The sequence below is a fragment of the Aythya marila genome (genome assembly GCF_965140915.1).
Source record: "Aythya marila genome assembly, chromosome: Z".
NCBI classification, from domain to species: domain Eukaryota; kingdom Metazoa; phylum Chordata; class Aves; order Anseriformes; family Anatidae; genus Aythya; species Aythya marila.
The window spans coordinates 46,735,700-46,754,348 of NC_139080.1; the positions used below are offsets into that span (position 1 = coordinate 46,735,700).

The 18,649-nt window shown below is 36.3% G+C and overlaps 1 protein-coding gene across 1 annotated transcript in view; it reads right to left on the reverse strand.

The window, feature by feature from the left end:
• Positions 1 to 18,649, reverse strand: part of CNTNAP4 (contactin associated protein family member 4) — a gene marked incomplete at both ends in the record, with an annotated part of 216,329 nt that overhangs the window by 16,741 nt on the left and 180,939 nt on the right. The window contains 6 exons of the mRNA XM_082782767.1: positions 4,785 to 4,872; positions 5,997 to 6,130; positions 7,449 to 7,673; positions 9,252 to 9,491; positions 11,324 to 11,542; positions 17,135 to 17,305. Of these exons, the coding sequence (XP_082638893.1) occupies positions 4,785 to 4,872; positions 5,997 to 6,130; positions 7,449 to 7,673; positions 9,252 to 9,491; positions 11,324 to 11,542; positions 17,135 to 17,305 (1,077 nt within the window). The remainder of the gene's footprint in view (positions 1 to 4,784; positions 4,873 to 5,996; positions 6,131 to 7,448; positions 7,674 to 9,251; positions 9,492 to 11,323; positions 11,543 to 17,134; positions 17,306 to 18,649) is intronic.

Genomic DNA, 18,649 nt, shown 5'->3' on the forward strand with positions numbered 1-18,649 from the left:
GACACGGTTTCCCATAGGATCCTACTGGACAAAATGTCCACCATACAGCTAAATAAAAACATCATATGATGGGTGAGCAATTGGCTAACGGGCAGGGCCCAAAGGGTTATGGTAAATGGGGCTGCGTCAGGCTGGCGGGCGGTCACCAGTGGGGTCCCTCAAGGCTCCATTTTAGGGCCGGTACTTTTCAATATTTTTATAAACGATCTAGATGCAGGAATAGAAGGTATTTTGAGCAAGTTTGCTGATGACACCAAACTTGGAGGAGTTGTGGACTCGAATGAGGGTGGAAAGGCCTTGCAGAGGGATCTGGATAGGTTGGAGAGCTGGGCAATCACCAACCGCATGAAGTTCAATAAGAGCAAGTGCCGGGTCCTGCACCTGGGACGGGGAAACCCTGGCTGCATGTACGGACTGGGCCATGAGACGCTGGAGAGCAGCCTAGAAGAGAGGGATCTGGGGCTCGTGGTAGACAGCAAGTTGAATATGAGCCGGCAGTGTGCCCTGGCAGCCAGGAGGGCCAACCATGTCCTGGGGTGCATCAAACACGGCATCGCTAGTAGGTCAAGGGAGGTGATTGTCCCGCTCTACTCTGCACTGGTGCGGCCTCACCTCGAGTACTGTGTGCAGTTCTGGGTACCACAGTATAAAAAGGACATGAAACTGTTGGAGAGTGTCCAGAGGAGGGCTACGAAGATGGTGAAAGGCCTGGAGGGGAAGACGTACAAAGAACGGCTGAGGTCACTGGGCCTGTTCAGCCTGGAGAAGAGGAGGCTGAGGGGAGACCTCATCACAGTCTACAACTTCCTTGTAAGGGGGTGTCGAGAGGCAGGAGACTTTTTCTCCATTAACACCAGTGACAGGACCCGCGGGAATGGGGTTAAGCTGAGGCAGGGGAAATTTAGGCTTGACATCAGGAGGGGGTTCTTCACAGAGAGGGTGGTTGCACACTGGAACAGGCTCCCCAGGGAAGTGGTCACTGCACCGAGCCTGTCTGAATTTAAGAAGAGATTGGACTGTGCACTTAGTCACATGGTCTGAACTTTTGGGTAGACCTGTGCGGTGTCAAGGGTTGGACTTGATGATCCTTAAGGGTCCCTTCCAACTCAGGATATTCTATGATTCTGTGATTCTATAAGGCAATGGCCCAGCTGAAGTGCATCTACACCAATGCACGCAGCATGGGTAACAAACAGGAGGAGCTGGAAGCGATCATGCAGCAAGCAGGCTACGACTTGGTTGCCATCACGGAGACATGGTGGGACCAGTCTCATTACTGGAGTGCTGCAATGCCTGGCTATAAGCTCTTCAGAAGGGACAGGCAGCACAGAAGGGGTGGTGGTGTGGCTCTCTATATTAGAGAGTCTTTCGATGTTGTAGAACTCGAGGCTGGGAATTATAAGGTTGAATCCCTTTGGGTTAGGATCAGTGGGAAGGCCAACAAGGCTAGTGTTCTGGTCGGGGTCTGTTATAGACCGCCAAACCAGGATGAGGAGACGGATGAGGAATTCGACAGGCAGCTAACAGAAGTTGCGAAATCTTCAGTGCTTGTTCTCGTGGGGGACTTCAATTTCCCTGACATATCCTGGAAGCACAACACAGGCCAGAGAAAGCAGTCTAGGAGGTTCCTGCGTGGAAGATAGCTTCCTGACGCAGCTGGTTAGTGAACCTACCAGGGGTGGCGCCCTGCTAGACTTTCTCTTCACAAACAGAGAAGGACTGGTGGAGGATGTGATTGTCGGGAGCTGTCTTGGGCAGAGTGACCATGAAATGATGGAGTTCACTATTCTTGGCAAGGCCAGGAAGGGGACCAGTAAAACCGCTGTATTGGACTTCTGGAGGGCTGACTTTGAGCTGTTCAGGACACTGCTTGGTAAAGTCTGTTGGGAGGCTGTTCTGAAGGGCAGAGGAGTCCAGGAAGGCTGGGCACTCTTCAAGAGGGAAATCTTAATGGCGCAGGAACGGTCTGTCCCCACGTCCCCAAAGACGAGCTGGCGGGGAAGAAGACCAGCCTGGCTCAACAGAGAATTATGGCTTGAGCTTAGGAGAAAAAAGAGGGTTTATAATCTTTGGAAAAGTGGGCAGGCCACTAGGGAGGACTTTAAGGATGTAGCGAGGCTGTGCAGGGACAAAATTAGGAAGGCCAAAGCTCATCTGGAGCTCAATCTGGCTACTGCCGTTAAAGATAACAAAAAATGTTTTTATAAATATATCAACACAGAAAGGAGGACTAAGGAGAATCTCCATCCTTTTCTGGATGTGGGGGGAAACTTAGTTACAGGAGATGAGGAAAAGATGGAGGTGCTTAATGCCTTCTTCGCCTCAGTCTTTAGCGGCAAAACCAGTTGCTCCCTGGATACCCAGTACCCTGAGTGGGTGGAAGGGGATGGGGAGCAGGATGTGGCCCTCACTATCCATGAAGAACTGGTTGGTGACCTGCTACGGCATTTGGATGTGCACAAGTCAATGGGGCCAGATGGGATCCACCCAAGGGTACTGAGAGAACTGGCAGAGGAGCTGGCCAAGCCGCTTACCATCATTTATCAGCAGTCCTGGTTATTGGGGGAGGTCCCAGTTGACTGGTGGCTAGCAAATGTGACTCCTATCTACAACAAGGGCCGGAGGACTGACCAGGGAAACTACAGGTAAATGGAGTCAAATCCAGTTGGAGGCTGGTTACTAGTGGTGTTCCCCAAAGCTTGGTGCTGGGGCCGGTCCTCTTTAATATCTTCATCGATGATCTGGACGAGGGCATTGAGTGCACCCTCAGTAAGTTTGCAGATGACACCAAGTTAGGTGCGTGTGTCTATCTGCTCGAGGGTAGGAAGGCTCTGCAGGAGGATCTGGATAGGCTGCACCGATGGGCTGAGGTCAACTGTATGAAGTTCAACAAGGATAAGTGCCTGGTCCTGCACCTGGGGTGCAATAACCCCAAGCAGAGCTACAAGCTGGGAGATGAGTGATTGGAGAGCTACCAGGCAGAGAAGGACCTGGGAGTGATGGTGGATAGTCGGCTGAATATGAGCCAGCAGTGTTGTCCTGGTTTCAGTTAGCACAGAATTAATTAGCTCAGGTGGCCAAGAAGGCCAACAGCATCCTGGCTTGCATAAGAAGCAGTGTGGCCAGCAGGGCTAGGGAGGTGATCGTCCCCTTGTACTCAGCTCTGGTGAGGCCGCACCTCAAGTACTGTGTTCAGTTTTGGGCCCCTCGCTACAAGAAAGACATCGAGGTGCTTAATACAGTCCAGAGAAGGGCGGCGAAGCTGGTGAAGGGCCTGAAGAACAAGTTCTACGAGGAGCAGCTGAGGGAGATGGGCTTGTTCAGCCTGGAGAAAAGGTGGCTCAGGGGTGACCTTATCACTCTCTACAGGTACCTCAAAGGAGGCCGTAGCGAGGTGGGGGTTGGTCTATTCTCCCACGTGCCTGGTGACAGGATGAGGGGGAATGGGCTTAAGTTGCGCCAGGGGAGTTTTAGGTTGGATGTTAGGCTGAACTTCTTTACCGAAAGGGTTGTTAGGCATTGGAACAGGCTGTCCAGGGAAGTGGTGGAGTCACCATCCCTGGAAGTCTTTAAAAGATGTTTAGATGTATAGCTTAGTGATATGGTTTAGTGGGGACTGTTAGTGTTAGGTCAGAGGTTGGACTCGATGATCTTGAGGTCTCTTCCAACCTAGAAATTCTGTGATTCTGTGAGACACCAAGTTAGCCACTTAATTTCCAAGTATTTTTTTTTTATTATTTTATAAAATTTCATAACTTATTGAATGTGTTTTTATGAAAAATTAAAAGACTTGTAGAAAATAGTAATGACAACATCATGCCTTACAAACTTATAAATATTTAAGATACATTAAGATTAATAGCATTCTATGGTCTTTGTGTATGATATGATGATAAATTATTTTTTCCTGAGAGGAAAAAAAAAAAGTTGTGTTTCATAATGTTTGATTGCAAAAATAGAAGAGATAAGTGTAAAATTACTTTTAATGGAATGCACTTGCTCATTTTTCAGGAAGTACTTACACATGATTATATTTGTACTCCAATAGGACTGAAGTTCCTACCTTGATTGTAACTCAGCATCTAATTAATTACAAGACAACAAATGTCTTTCAATGCTATTAAGTTTGTGTCCTGGTTTCAGTTAAAACAGAATTAATTTTCTTCCTAGTAGCTGGTGGAATGCTGTGTTTTGGCTTAGGATGAGAAGAGTGCTGATAACACCCCGATGTTTTAATTGTTGCAGAGCAGTGCTTATACCAAGCCAAGGACATCTCAGCCTTTTGCTCTGTCCTGCCAACAGGCAGGCTGGGGGTGCAGTAAGAGCTGGGAGGGGACAGACCCAGGACAGGTGACCCAAACTAGCCAAAGGGGTATTCCATACCATCTGACGTCATGCTAAACAATATATAGGGGTGGCTAGCCGGGGGAAGGGGGCCGGACTGCTCGGGGTTAGGCTGGGCATCGGTCAGTGGGTGGTGAGCAATTGCATTGTGCATCACTTGTTTGTACATATTATTATTATTTTCCTATTATCACCATTGTAACATTATTGTTATTATTGTTATTATTATTTTGTTATTATTATTTTCCTGTCTTATTAAACTGTCTTTATCTCAACTCACGGGCTTCACTTTCCATTTCTCTCCCCCGTCCCAGAGAGGGAGGGGGGAGGGTGAGCGAACGGCTGCGTGGTATTTAGCTGCCAGCCGGGTTAAACCACGACAGTTTGCCATGGCGACATTTTGATCTACGCTTTAGAAAACCAGGTGGTGTTTCACTTACCTAAAATCTTGCCAAGTATGAGAGACTTGATTGCATTGAATTCTGTGCCTGAAGACAGAATAAATTTCATTCTTTCATTCTGGTTAACCTGCAAAATGGTGTATTGAAGAGCAAAGCAGGATAATGGAAATGACTTTAGTTAAATTTTGAAAGAAAACAGGTAAGATGTGAGTCAAAATAAATAAATAATAATAATAATAATAATAAATAAATAAAAAAGCTGAGTGAAACCTTTGTTAATTGCATCTTTTAAAAAAAAAAAAAAAATAGCTTTCTAAGCTCACTGATTATAGCTGTGATACTTCTTAAGCATTTATAAATGCTTAATAAATTAGTATTTGTTTAATTTATTTGGATGATTCCTTCTTAGTTATTATCAAAATAAACAACATTGGTAAACATCCAAAACAATGGAAAATATTCTTTTCATTATAAAAAAGTCACTCAACATTTATTTCATGTTTGAAGTTCAAGTATTGTACTGTAAATACTCTGCCTGCCAGTATACCTCTAGAATAGCTTGACTTCAAGCCTTGTACCAATGCATAATTAAGGAATCTCATCTCTTGCACTAAACTGTTAACTTGAAACATCCATTATTTATATAAAAAAAAAAAATTCAAAAATTGAGGTTTTATTAATTCAATTCTAGCAATTCTAAATAATCTAATGATTAATTGGTAAATTAAGTATTTCTATTTTATCATCTGCTATACACAAAAATAAAAAAAATAATATATATATATTTTTTTTTCTTAATAATAATATTCCATTGATGTAAAAAGGACTTGTGAGAAATAGGAAAGTAGGCTTAAGTTATTTTCTAGATATAAAAATATGTGTATTGTTGTTTGATTAATTAAAAAAAATCAAAATACAAGATCCCAAATTAATGACAGCATTCATCCAATTATATAAATTTAACAATAAAACAATTCATATAAAATGATGAGGATAAATTGCCTTTTTAAAATAGACAAGAAGAAAGCCAAAGAGAATTCCTAAACTTGACTTTTACTGAGTCTGCTAAGCTTTGCTTTATTTACTTATTTATTTAAGATATTAAAACACAGTTTATTTTGGGGTAAGTTTTCTGGTTTAACTATTTATTTCATTTTGTTTTGGATCTTATATTCTTTGGTAATACTCCTCCCCCCCCCTTTTATTTTTTTTTTTAATTATTATTATTTTGTTTGAATTGAATTGAATTACCTCTACAAGGAGCATTTCCTCCTCTCTGTCAATCTTCACATGGTGTAGCTGTCCATCAGCCATGCTTTTGAAATTGGTGGTGAAGACATCAGGATCTTGATGGCTGTCTAGTTTGTACCTGATCTGTAAACTTCCTGCAGATATAGATAGTTCAAATGGTATAGTACAATGGGTACACAAAAGACAGAGTAGATCATATACAATATCTCCCTCTTCACATATGTATTTGAAGAGCAAACCAAATGTTTAATTTATATAAGGAATTAGCTCAAATAGGAGAAATTGACTTAAGTGAAAAATGAAAGAAGAAAATAGGAAGGGTAACAACAATTTTGAAAGTAGGATGATGTAGCAAATATAGCTATAAACTGTGACAAATCTGTATAAACTGTGAACCTGTCATAATGAGTTAAAGGTTTTGCGGCATTTTATTTAGTATATCTCAGAAAGGCTTGGTCTGGTAGCTTATTTCAATGTGATTTATCAAATAAAACTCTCTACCTTACCAGTACTATTCTTGAATAATATTTACACTGTCAGACTGTAAATCTCTGACCAATCAACTGTCAAGAAAGATACAATGAATCATTTCTATCTCACTTTTCATTTCTTGTTGTTAACTCTTACTATAGTCTCTACGCATACCCCACAAAGACTTTTTAACACAAAGGCTCCATGGTTTTCTTGTCAGAGATAGGAGTGATATCAGATATAGATATACTACAACTTTGTACTAGTCCTTTGAAAAGCAAATCCCCATCCAGACCCAGGCCAGTCATAGAACATGTTCTACTTCACATGATCAGGACTCTACAGTTATGTTCTAATGTAACTGGAAAAGCCAGTCTCTTTGAGCACAGGGCCAGTACGATTGCAAACAGTCTTTAACACACTCAAATATTCATGTTATTTTTTTGTGTGTGTTTGTTTTTTTTTTTTTCTGTAATTAAATTTCTTAATTGAAAAAAATATCTAGGAGTAAAAGAAGGAAAATAGCCATTAAGAAATTAGTAGACAAGATGAAAGAATGCAAAACAAAGATCCAACTAACATTTCATGCTTAGTTTAAATAGAAAAAGGTAAATTCCCATCTGTCCATTTGTTATATAATGTGGATTTCCACCAGATATATTTTGAATTTCGTTTCAAGTCTTAAAAAGAAAAAAACAAAACAAAACAACAAAAAACACACCACCACCACCACCACCAAAAAACACTAAAGGATTTCCAGAAATAATTAATTTTGCCAAAACTGTTAAAATGCAGTAAAAGTTGGTATTACAGTAAGAATTATGTTGAGATGGAAAGCATTGCTTGTAACAACAGAAAAATAAAGATACCATTTTAAGCAACAACAGGACAATGTTTAATTTGTGATTCAGCTCTGGGAGTCAGGATGAATTTGAGTTGACAGCTCATTAGCATTTCCAGACAGCCAATCTGAACACTCACCATTTCTGGTTAGAATGACTGAGAGATATTCCTTGTAGAAGGAGCTAACATAAAGCAGTAGGCTTGGTGTCCGTGTTGTTCGAAAGGCAAGTGTGATTGTTTCCCTGCTCAGTGTCATGTCAGCATAGAAAGAAGAAGCATGAGAACTAGAATTTTTAGTGAAGGTGTAGTATTCTTGAAAATTGTATATCACAGAACTTCCAGTTCCAAAATAGGCAGAGATCTCTGAAATAAAAAACAATTCAAATTTTAAATATGATGCAAAACAACAGCAAAAACAGGAAAATAAAACAAAACAAAACCAAGCAAACAACAACAACAAAAAAAAACAAAACCAAGAACAAGTTTTCTTAATTGTTGTGATGCGGTTGAAAGAAATATTAACAGAAATAATACCTAGAATTATAGAGAATAACAAGACTGTGTTAGACCAAAACCACATTAGGCATGTGTCGTAAATATCTGTTGCATGAAGATGTGCTTCTTCTTGTCTGGTTTTGAGCATGCTTCTGTGTTTTTTTATTTTTTTTAAATTTTGTGTGTGTGTGTTTTTTTGTTTTTTTTTTCCTATTTATTTATGTCCTAAAGTCCACGTTTTCTCTCCTAAGTACACTGCACACACAGAAAAATTGGTGCAGGAGTTTAAATCCTAACACACTAACACATTGACTAAACTTTTCTATGCCCAAGTGTGTGGGAGAAGATATAAAGGCCCTCTGTGTCTCCAGAACATCTCACAACAGCTTCCTATTAAAACAACTCTTAGACTATACCATTATCACACACAGACTTCAGAAAATAAATAAATTAATAAATAAATAGAAATCTGTAAATTACTGTAATGTGGCTCAGTATTTTTGAAAGAGAGTGATTAAAATTATTAAAGGTCATCCCACACTTTCAGCAACAGGATCCACTAATCAATCACTTGAAGAATAATAAGCTTGTATTGTGACCATTCTTCTTCTATTTTCTGTGGAGCTGGAAGACATCATGATAATGAATGGAAGACACTCAGTAGCATTAGTGCCACAGGGGATATGCATATGGAAGGACTTCACAAGAGTCTTTTATTTTTTTGGTGGCAGTAGTGGCTGGGTAGATGTAATGCTCATGAATTTAGAGAAACCTGGAGCGATGGCATTTAAGCCAGCAAGTACTTTGCAGAATACATGGAGGAAGAAAGCAATTTTTAACAAATTAGAGTGATTTGAAAATATTTAATTTCTAAATGAACTTCCATTCTTAAAATTCAAACTCAGTGACTGTTTATCATCCACTAGTATAACACTATTAGTGAAGAACTCAATTAGAATGGATGGAAAGATGGGTTCGCTCCTTTTCCCCATAATGTCATTTTCCTCTTGCAGTTAAAAAACAAACAATCAAAGAAAAAAATTACTTATTGGTTTGTTTTCCAAATTTACTCATAGCTTTAGTCCTAGTTAAGACTTGACAAACATATTTATATAAACATATTTTTTAAACATATATATTTTATATAAAAAAAATTCCTAGCTGTACTATAATATTAAAATATGAAAGCTGCTATATAACATTAAAGAAAACATAGTGACTCTCTCACATATGGTGTTTTAATGGTGTTAAAATAAGGTGTAGAGTATAACTCTGGAAGACCGTGTTTATAAAACTAGTTACACATACTGAGCAAATTAAACTGAATGTTTGTCTACACTAGGTGAAACAAATGATTTGTAACCATTCAGACTTATCCTTAAAGAACTTATTCTGGACTGCATGCTCTTATTTTCAGTAACTGATGAAGCTAAAAGACATGCTTGCCTTTCTTACAGAATGGCCCGGCATAGGCAGAGAAACTGCAGTCACAAGAGAATCCATTGTATTTCTCTCTGCATTTTCCACCATTGTGACACAGGTTACCATAGCTACTACAATGTCCAGGACATCCTGGTTCAACTCCTGGTGTTATCTTCGCTCTCTCTTCCAGGTCAAGGGCCATTCCATTTAACTGTAATGAACGAATGCATCCCAAAAATCCTTTCTGTCTAGATGCCGTCCCACCTGAAATAAATTCGTATGAGCTTTCAAAAATAAAAAAGAACCAATCTGTAGATTTAGAACAACATCTGTATATTTTACAGCCCTTGAACAGTCTATGATGAATTTCCGATATATACGTTTATGCTTTTTTTTTTCTCAAGTAATTACAGTAAACTCCTGAAGCTTTTAATGGGAAAAAAATATTTTGCACAGCACAGTAAGATACCAAGCAATGATGCATATTGTTATTAATTCACAAAGGAGTAACATCCAGAAATTAGGTTTTGTTGTTTTGTTTGCCTGTTTTTAAGAGAAGAGAAGGGGAGAGAAAGGGAGAGAAGGAAAGATGAAGAAATACACAACAATTAATAAAAATAAAAATAAAAATAAAAATAAAAATAAAAATAAAAATAAAAATAAAAATAAAAATAAAAATAAAAATAAAAATAAAAATAAAAATAAAAATAAAAATAAAAATAAAAATAAAAATAAAAATAAAAATAAAGGAGAAAAGGTTAAGGGAGGGTGATGAAGAGTAAAGTTTTACTTCTTCAAAATTCTGCTGACTGCTCAATTATTCTGCATGTCTGTCTATATGTCTGTCTCATGGTATGGATCATGATATCCCAGAGTTCATGTCTGGGATTGCATATTTTGTCCTGTGGTAGAAGCTGTGTCCAGTCTTGAATCTATTCCCTTCTCTGCTGAGTGAAGAGGCTGGTCCGTCCTGACTATGAAACATGTAAATGTTAAGAAAATATGTAAATGAATAGGAAAATCCAGAAGGTAATAATAATTGTTTCTTCATTTATTATGACTGTTCATTTTAAGACACTTCCCGACGGCCAACATTTTGTTCATTGTGATTTCTTAGCAAGGTGTACAATATGCACAATATCTTTTCTCCTAAGCTATGTTACAGAATTTACTATGATATCTCCTGTTTCGGTTGTTGTTGCTGTCTTGTTTTTTTTTGTTGTTGTTGTTGTTGTTGCTGTTTTCCCCTTCTTTCTCTTTTACAAAGAAAAACAGAAAATACTTCACAATATCAAAGGTTGCCAGCCACAATCCTCATGAATTTCCAGGCAGCTGTTGACTAAAAGCTTCCACAAAAAAAAATACCAGAAGCAGCAGAATAGAATCTCTGTTTCAATGTAAACTATTCATCTCTGAAAACTATCTGAAAAAAACTAACTAGACAAAATCTTAAATTCACACCTCCATATAAGACACAAATATACATAAATCTATACTAGATGTGTAAACCGTTTGACAAAGTCAGCCAATATATATATACATATTAATTATTATTTATTTATTTATTTTTCATTTGTTAAAAAGATCACCTTATTCAGTAGCCAATTATTTGACAAAATTTTCTGGGAAGTACTACTCTTAAATCAGGTTAGTACAGTTTCAGATCATTTGGAAAAAGATTTTGGATAATTATCATTAGAAAACTGTTTAGACTTGATATTGACATAAACAACTGTGGAATTTCTGTTTTGCTTCACAGGTCAGATCACATAAATTCTAAGTGATCTACTTTCAACTTTTCCTAAAGATACAGTTTATTTAGTAACACCAGGCCCCTTAACTTCCCTCCTCCCTAAGATGTAGCAAATGAAAAATAAGTTCATTTAGTACAATGTGTCTTACAGCAGATCTAGACAAAAAGTTTTGTGAAGGTAGGAGAGACTTTACATGTTTCTAGAATAGACAGCATAAAAGTACACCAAAGTTCTACCATATAAGCTGTTTTCAAAAGACCCAGTTACTTTTTGTTGCTATTTTTTTCCCTTTCACATTTTCATGATGATAATTAGAAAAGATTCTGTTAAATGAGTGCCTACCTACAAAAAGTTGGCTGTTGAGTTGCAACCGAATATGGCCATCAGGTGGAGCAGCATGAAACTTTTGAGGAAGCTGATCTACTTGTAAGGATGCATCTTTGATGTTTCGTTCAGCCTTGACATAATGCCACTGGTTGTCATTTAAGGAAGTGAGAGACTGCACTGTAACTTCACTAGGTCCATTTCCAACATCGAATGAAAAAATCACTTCAGATGGGGCTATAAAGAGGACATCGATATTTAAGTAATTGCTTGCATTATTCCATAGTTATTTAGGTCATACAAACATTAAACAGCAGAACAAGCTATTTTCAGGCCTAGTCTACTATTTCCTCTGGCAGGATAAGATAATTTTTTGGGGAGGAAAAGTAGACCTTAGGAGTCCTATCTACAAAGCTCTTTCTTCACACTCACTGACACTGAGAACAATGATTTGCCAGCAAAGTGAAAGTCAAACTGGTTGCACCCCCCAGAGAGTATCGAAGTCAAGAAACAGTGAAATGTACTAGCTTTGTTATTTTTCATTTTGGATAAAAAAGATATACCCTACTTACGTGTTAATTGATTACCATTGTTAGCTAAATTTCAACCACCAAAATTAAAATTCATCAGGTTTTATCTTCTTTTTTTTTTTTTTTTCCTTATTTATTCACACAACTCATACAATTATCAGAGTACAAATTTTGATCTAGAAAGCAGCATTGACTAATAGGAAATATCTGTCCTAACACAGATTCAAGTCATTTTCAAAATCAGTAACACAACTTTTTGAAAAGAATAAATTGATTCCAATGTATGCACCATGTTTTGATTTCTTGCAAGATTTTCAAACTTTTCTGTCTAAAATGTCCATAGAGGTTGTTACGACATTGCAAGTAAAATAAATAAATAAATTAACATCAAAACTGATGCCTGTCAAGAATATTCACTAGTCTGCAATACTGCAGAATGAGATATGTGATGGTCTTCTCCTTGGTTTGGAAGGAAACTTAAGACAATCTAGTCCACCCCCTCTGCCCTGGGTAAGGACATCTTTCATTAGGTGAAGGTGTTCAAAGCCCTGTATTACACAACTTTGAAGTCTTCCATTATTGAGACATCCACAACTTCTCTGGGGAACCTATTCTGTTGTCTCACCACCATCATGAAAAAATTTCATCCTGATACCCAATCTAAATCTACCTTTGTTCAGTCTAAAGCCATTGCTCCTTGCCCTACCACTACAGGTTCTCCTAAAAGGCCTTTCTCCATCTTTATTATAAGCCTTGTTTATATATTGAGAAGTCTCAATAAAGTCTCATATATTTTTTTTTAATGTAACCATATTCACACAATACGCTTCAGCTTATATGTTGAAGTCAACCGCGTCGTTCCCTAAGCAACATTTGCATGATAGTTTGCCTAGAAAAGCATCTTGTTGTTCAGATGGGGAATATGCCAGAAATCAAAAATCTGGAAGTTATAAACTGCTCAATTAACATACTAAAGGATAAACACATATGAAGAGATCCCTAAACATGAGATTACCAGCATTTTAAATTATTACTAGAAAAAAAGACTGGAGGATGAGAAGTCTCCATGAACTGGAACCATTAAAGGTTCCAATTCATGTCATTAGACTTTCAGAGAAAAGCAAGATGGTTAGAAGTGATCAGAGGACATGAAAGACCTTCAAACATGTTATCAAACATTAATTTACAGAATAATACATTTTTTAAAAATCACAGTGAAATTGTGAAATACTTGCATTTTCTTTCCAGTTTTAAAAGATACATTAGAAATTTTAGAAAATTTACATCCACTTTGGCCAATCTTTAGACTGAATAATGCCATATGCTTGTTACCTCCAAATCTGATCCAAATCTGATTATTATAAAGTATTTTTCTATAACAGTTTAATCTGAGAGAAAAAAATATACACAACATTTGATTTTTCAAATAAAATAAGACATAATGTGCAGTTGAGTTTTAACCAGAACTCCTTTTGTAGTAAGTGATCTCTTCCGCTTAAAAATCAACAGTGTTGTATACAATAATAAGAAATAATGGTTGCCTAAAATCTTGTCATCATTAAAATGAATTTTTGGATAATTTGTGTCATTTGATAAAGTTGAGAGCTCAGTCTCCCTGTACTGAAGGGTTTAAAAAAAAAAATAACAAAAACAAAACAGTAGGAGAACAAAAGCTACAGAAACTCCATGTGACTAGGTAAAGAGAATTTCTGCTGAATGTTACCTTCTGTAGGGAGGTCTTTGTAATCCTCCAGATACTGTTGGAGTGAAGCCTGAAAACACAAATTCTGCTTTGAACTCACTGAATGTGCCTATTAAATAGCATATCAGAATGACAGATCTGATAAATAATGTGACTGATGAGATTTTAAAGGTAAGAAAACACATATAGCTTTTGAAATAACCAATGAAATAATTAATTATGTTATTAACACTAAAGAGTAATGTAATCTTGAAAAACAGAACCAGTCCCAGAAGTTGCAAAGATGGAGTTTTAAAGAGCTATGATGACCCCACTAGCATCTGGTGGACTGTCTGAAGACTGACCAGAATATGTCAGAAAAAGAGATAAATATAATCAGTTTATATTTTGTATTTAAATCAACTCTGGTTAAAACAATAGTACTGCAAGTTTAGAAGGAATTTGGCAATTATGAGCCCAGTGGTCAAACCACCTGCAGAAGGTGTGCCACAGGATGTAGAGAGATGCTGACTGAGTTCTGAAATTCGTCCTCTTGTGATGAAAGACCACGACAAAGAACATTTTCATCATTTTCTTGGTAGCATGAGAAAGCTCTGTCCTGGAGCTCTTTTAATGAATAAATACTTTGTGGTCCTTACCTAACTTGGTGTTAGACAAAAAAAAAAAAAAAAAATCCAGACATTGCAGGGACTCTTGAAGCTAATGAATTCAAACATAGGCAAAGCACAGGTACAGACTGGCAAAGTGGAGTGGAAGATGCAGTTGATAGTGATCATGGAGTGTGATCAGTGACTAGCTGTAGCTAAAATGACTAACAGAAAGCACAGCCAACAAGAACTACTTAGAGTACCAAGACATATACATTATATGCAGTAACATAAAGTAATTACCAAGTAATATGCTACAGAATACAATAATTAAGTACTTTCCCTAGAAAAAAAATATGAATCCACTCATCCTGGACAATAAGTAGTGAACTTGAGCAGAAGGGGGCCTATCACAGCTTCATACTCGGAACTCTTCAGAACTATTTCCAATAGTTCTTTCCTCAGAAGGCCCTCTAAATTACTACATAATTGTGCTCCTACTTTAAAATTCTGTTTATCTTTTTGTATTTAAATTGGAAATAATCCTTCAGTGAGCACTCGGAAAAAATAAAATAGAAACTTAGACTTCTGGCTAGAAGATATAATTTGCAGTCATATAACTATTTAATACACTGTACTGTGAAAACTTTCAGAGTTGAATTATCCTTTATGGCTTTGAAACAGTCTGCAGAACATTACAGTACCTCAGAAGAAAAGTCAAAGCCTCAAGGTTTTATTTTATTTTTATATTTGCTTACAATAAATAAATAAATAAAAATAATCATATCTTGTCTAAGACTATTTAGTTTTCTGTGTTTAAAATATGATTAGGATAAATAACTATATTTTTGCAACAGCTTTTTATGTCACGTATGCACTGCAGTGTTTATAGATGTTCATAAAACCAAACAGCTTTAAACTTCACCTTTCCTAATAAGCTTGATCTGGCACTTTTGCCTTGGTAAAGTTAGTCTTAATTGTCTACAGACTATTATAGCATAAATAAAAGCATTGGATATAAAGCTTGAGAACAATCAAAAAATAAAATGCTAAGAAAAATCTCAGTGTTATCTAGTATTGTATGCCAAATATTAATCATATAATTTCTAACATCTTCATCTTAAACATGTAACCTGACATTTTCATTATCGTTATTTACTATTACATGAATCAAAGCCATTGATTTATGTAGAAACATAAATAGCATATGAAGTGTAGGTTGTTGATTTACATTCAAATCTACTGCAAAGGAGTATATAATGAAATTTAAATGATACTATACAATATGATATGTAATATATAATATGATATCAAGGTGATTAATGTGTTTGTTTGTTTGTTAAGGTAGTTGTGATAAGATAATGTATTATGAATTACCGAACAATATTACCCTTAGTATAAATACACAATTCTGGCTCCAGAACAAACAATCCTACCTATCAAAAAATAATAAGTATACCTATTCAACAATTCATGATATTTTCTGGAAGTGAAGAAATATCTGAATTTGTCCACTGTAATAATGGACAAATTCAGCCTTTCTCTTATGTTAGTCACAAGCCATACAGAGAAAAATAATATATATATACAAGTATTCCTATATACAAAAATACAAGTTTGTGCAACTGAAGGATGCATATGAATGAATGGGACCAGTGACATGAGCTTCTCTGCATATTATTATCATGAAGAAATAGTGATGGTCTTCTGCCAACTGCATAGATGAATTTAGTTCTCAGAAATAGTCCTGTAATGTTTCTGTAATTTAACGGTTTATTTTGAGATAGGAAAACAGGTTGCTATGAAACAATATTATAATTGTTTCAGAGAAGTAGTGACCCATTGGCTTCAGATTCACTGAAGTGGTGACCTAACACATTTTCTGTATTCGTTGGCACCGAGGTTATTATGCTACTGTGTTTTCACCTGTTCACAAAATTTTAACAGGTTTATCACACTCCTTATAAACCTGGTAAAGACACTACTGAAAACAGAGTATCTTTTGAATACAGCCTGAGACAACAAAAAAACAAATTGAGAAAGCATTCTACACAATATTCCATAGTTCACCTGTCAACAGAACAACGCAGTAAGTGCTTTTCTGTTTGTTTAAATAATGTGAAACATTATAATTGGAAAAAATGCAAGAAAAATATTTTATTTTTTTAATAAAGATGCACTAGTGTTTCTAAAATTATATTTTGTATGATATAAAATACATGTACCTATTTATGTATACACCAGAAAATTATCAATGTATTTGTACAAAATAAGGAAATGTCCAATGTCAACTTTTACAAAGAAGTCTCAGAAGCACCTGTCAACTATAAAACTTTTTAAATGATCTGTAATTTCAAATAAATCCAAAATATTTTGAAACAGTAATTATTCATTTTAAATAGTCTCCCTTTTAATAATGAACAATATAAGACTAAAAAAACATTGAGACAACTAAGGTAAATTCTACACGAGTCATGTTACTGAATTCAATGATACAACTTAATTTTCTCTTGTAAAAAAAAAAATATCTATGTGCTAAAATCTAAGTTTTTAGATATGTATGAAGGAAATCATAATGATAAAAAGATTGCTGATATTGAATTTGGGAAAAGATATAACAAAGTTAGGGTAATATGCTATAGATGGTCTGACTCACACATTGTGACTGAATGAATCTCGCAACAGCCACATGTAGTGCCTGGCTGTGAGGGGTGTAAAGTAGGAACTGATTGAGCAGTAACAGGCTGATTGCTGAGATTAAGAATGCTCTGGGGCTGAAATTATCTTTGAATGTATATTTGTATAATTAAATCTAATTCCAGTGATGGGATTTTGAGAAGAATGATAAAGCTACCAAAGTAATAACTGTAATAAAAATAGAGAATATACTTTTAAATATTCCTCCTATTAGTTAACTCTAACATAGTCCTACTGAAAACTAAAATAATAATAGTAATAGTTAATGATATTAATGTTAATAATAATAATACAATGCAGTGGTGTTACTTACAGTATAACTCTATCCTTATGAAGTCTTGAATTCCCAGATTTTCTAAAAACACTCCTGAAGAAGCAGTAGTTTTAAAGAAAAATGATACATCTGCACTGAGTTCTCCATGGAGGGTGGGGAAATGCAGGTAAGATGTCTCTGTGTTGAACGATGCTGAATTCCAAAATGCTCCTGTTTGTCAAAATACATGTTAAAGTCAAAATACAATGTTGTCTAATATTGCTAGTATAAGTTTTGTAACAAACTAAGCAAAGGAAAGTACCTAAGTCTACAAGGGATTTTCAGTGTTAAGAGCACCTGAGTTCCACAGAGGCTTCATGTTTAGTTGGTAATACAAAAAAATGGGATCCCCACAAAAGATTTATTCAGTACGAGAAGTTGTCCTTGTTTCAATGGGTATATAGCTGATTTTCTTCTAAGTAGCTGGTATGGTGCTACGTTTTAGATTTAGGATGAGAATAATGTTGATAACACACTGACATTTTAGTTGTTGATATGTTATAAACTAAGTCGAGGGCTTTGTAGCTTCTCATCAGCAAGCAGGCTGATGATACACAAGAAGCTGGGATGTGACAGAACAAGGACAGCTGACCCACACTAGCCAACAGGATATTCTGTACCATATGAATACATGTGGAACAATAAAACTGTATGGGCAGGCAGAGAAGGGAGCAGCTACTTCTTGGGAGTCTGGCTGGGCATTGGTCAGATAGTGGTCATCAATTGCATTGTACATCACTTACTTTGATACTATTATTGTTCTTCCTCTTATTATTGTCATTCTTTTATATTACTACTACTACTACGAATACAATCATAGTAAAAATAATTTATCTTCCTTTTCCATGCTAATAAAATGTCTTTATCTCAATTAAAAATTTCACTTTTTTTTTTTCCTTTTTTTTTTTTTTTTCTTTGATTCTCTTTGCAGTCCTACTGGTGTGGGGAGTGAGTGAATGGCTGCGTGCTGCTTAGCTGCCTGAAGGTTTAAACCACAGCAGAGGTTAAAAAGCTCTGCTCCAACAATAAAACTCAGTTAATAGGAAATGAAATGCCTGGAATCTCAACTAGATTGTCCAGATAGGGCCTGATGTATTCTTTTGGGGAACAGATACAGCAACTTTGAACAAAGTACTATACCTTTTTGTATAAATTTTGTTTATATAAATCTTATATAAACAAAATTTTATATTTATATATAAATTTTGTTTGTATAAATTCCAGTACCTCGAAAAGCTATGGAGATTTCCCTGGGTACTACTGAAAGGAATTTAAAGGAATAATCAGGCATAGTCAACATGGGGTCATGAAGGGAAAGCCTTTGATCTCCTTCTATGATAAGGTCACCCATTTGGCGGATAAGGGGATGGTGGTGGATGTAATCTTTCTGAATTTTAGTAAGGTCTTTGAATCCATCCCTTACAGTATCTTTCTGGGCAAATTATCCAACTGTGAGGTGAACAAGTACATGCTACATTGAGTGATGAATTGGCTGAATAACCTGGGTACAGGAGT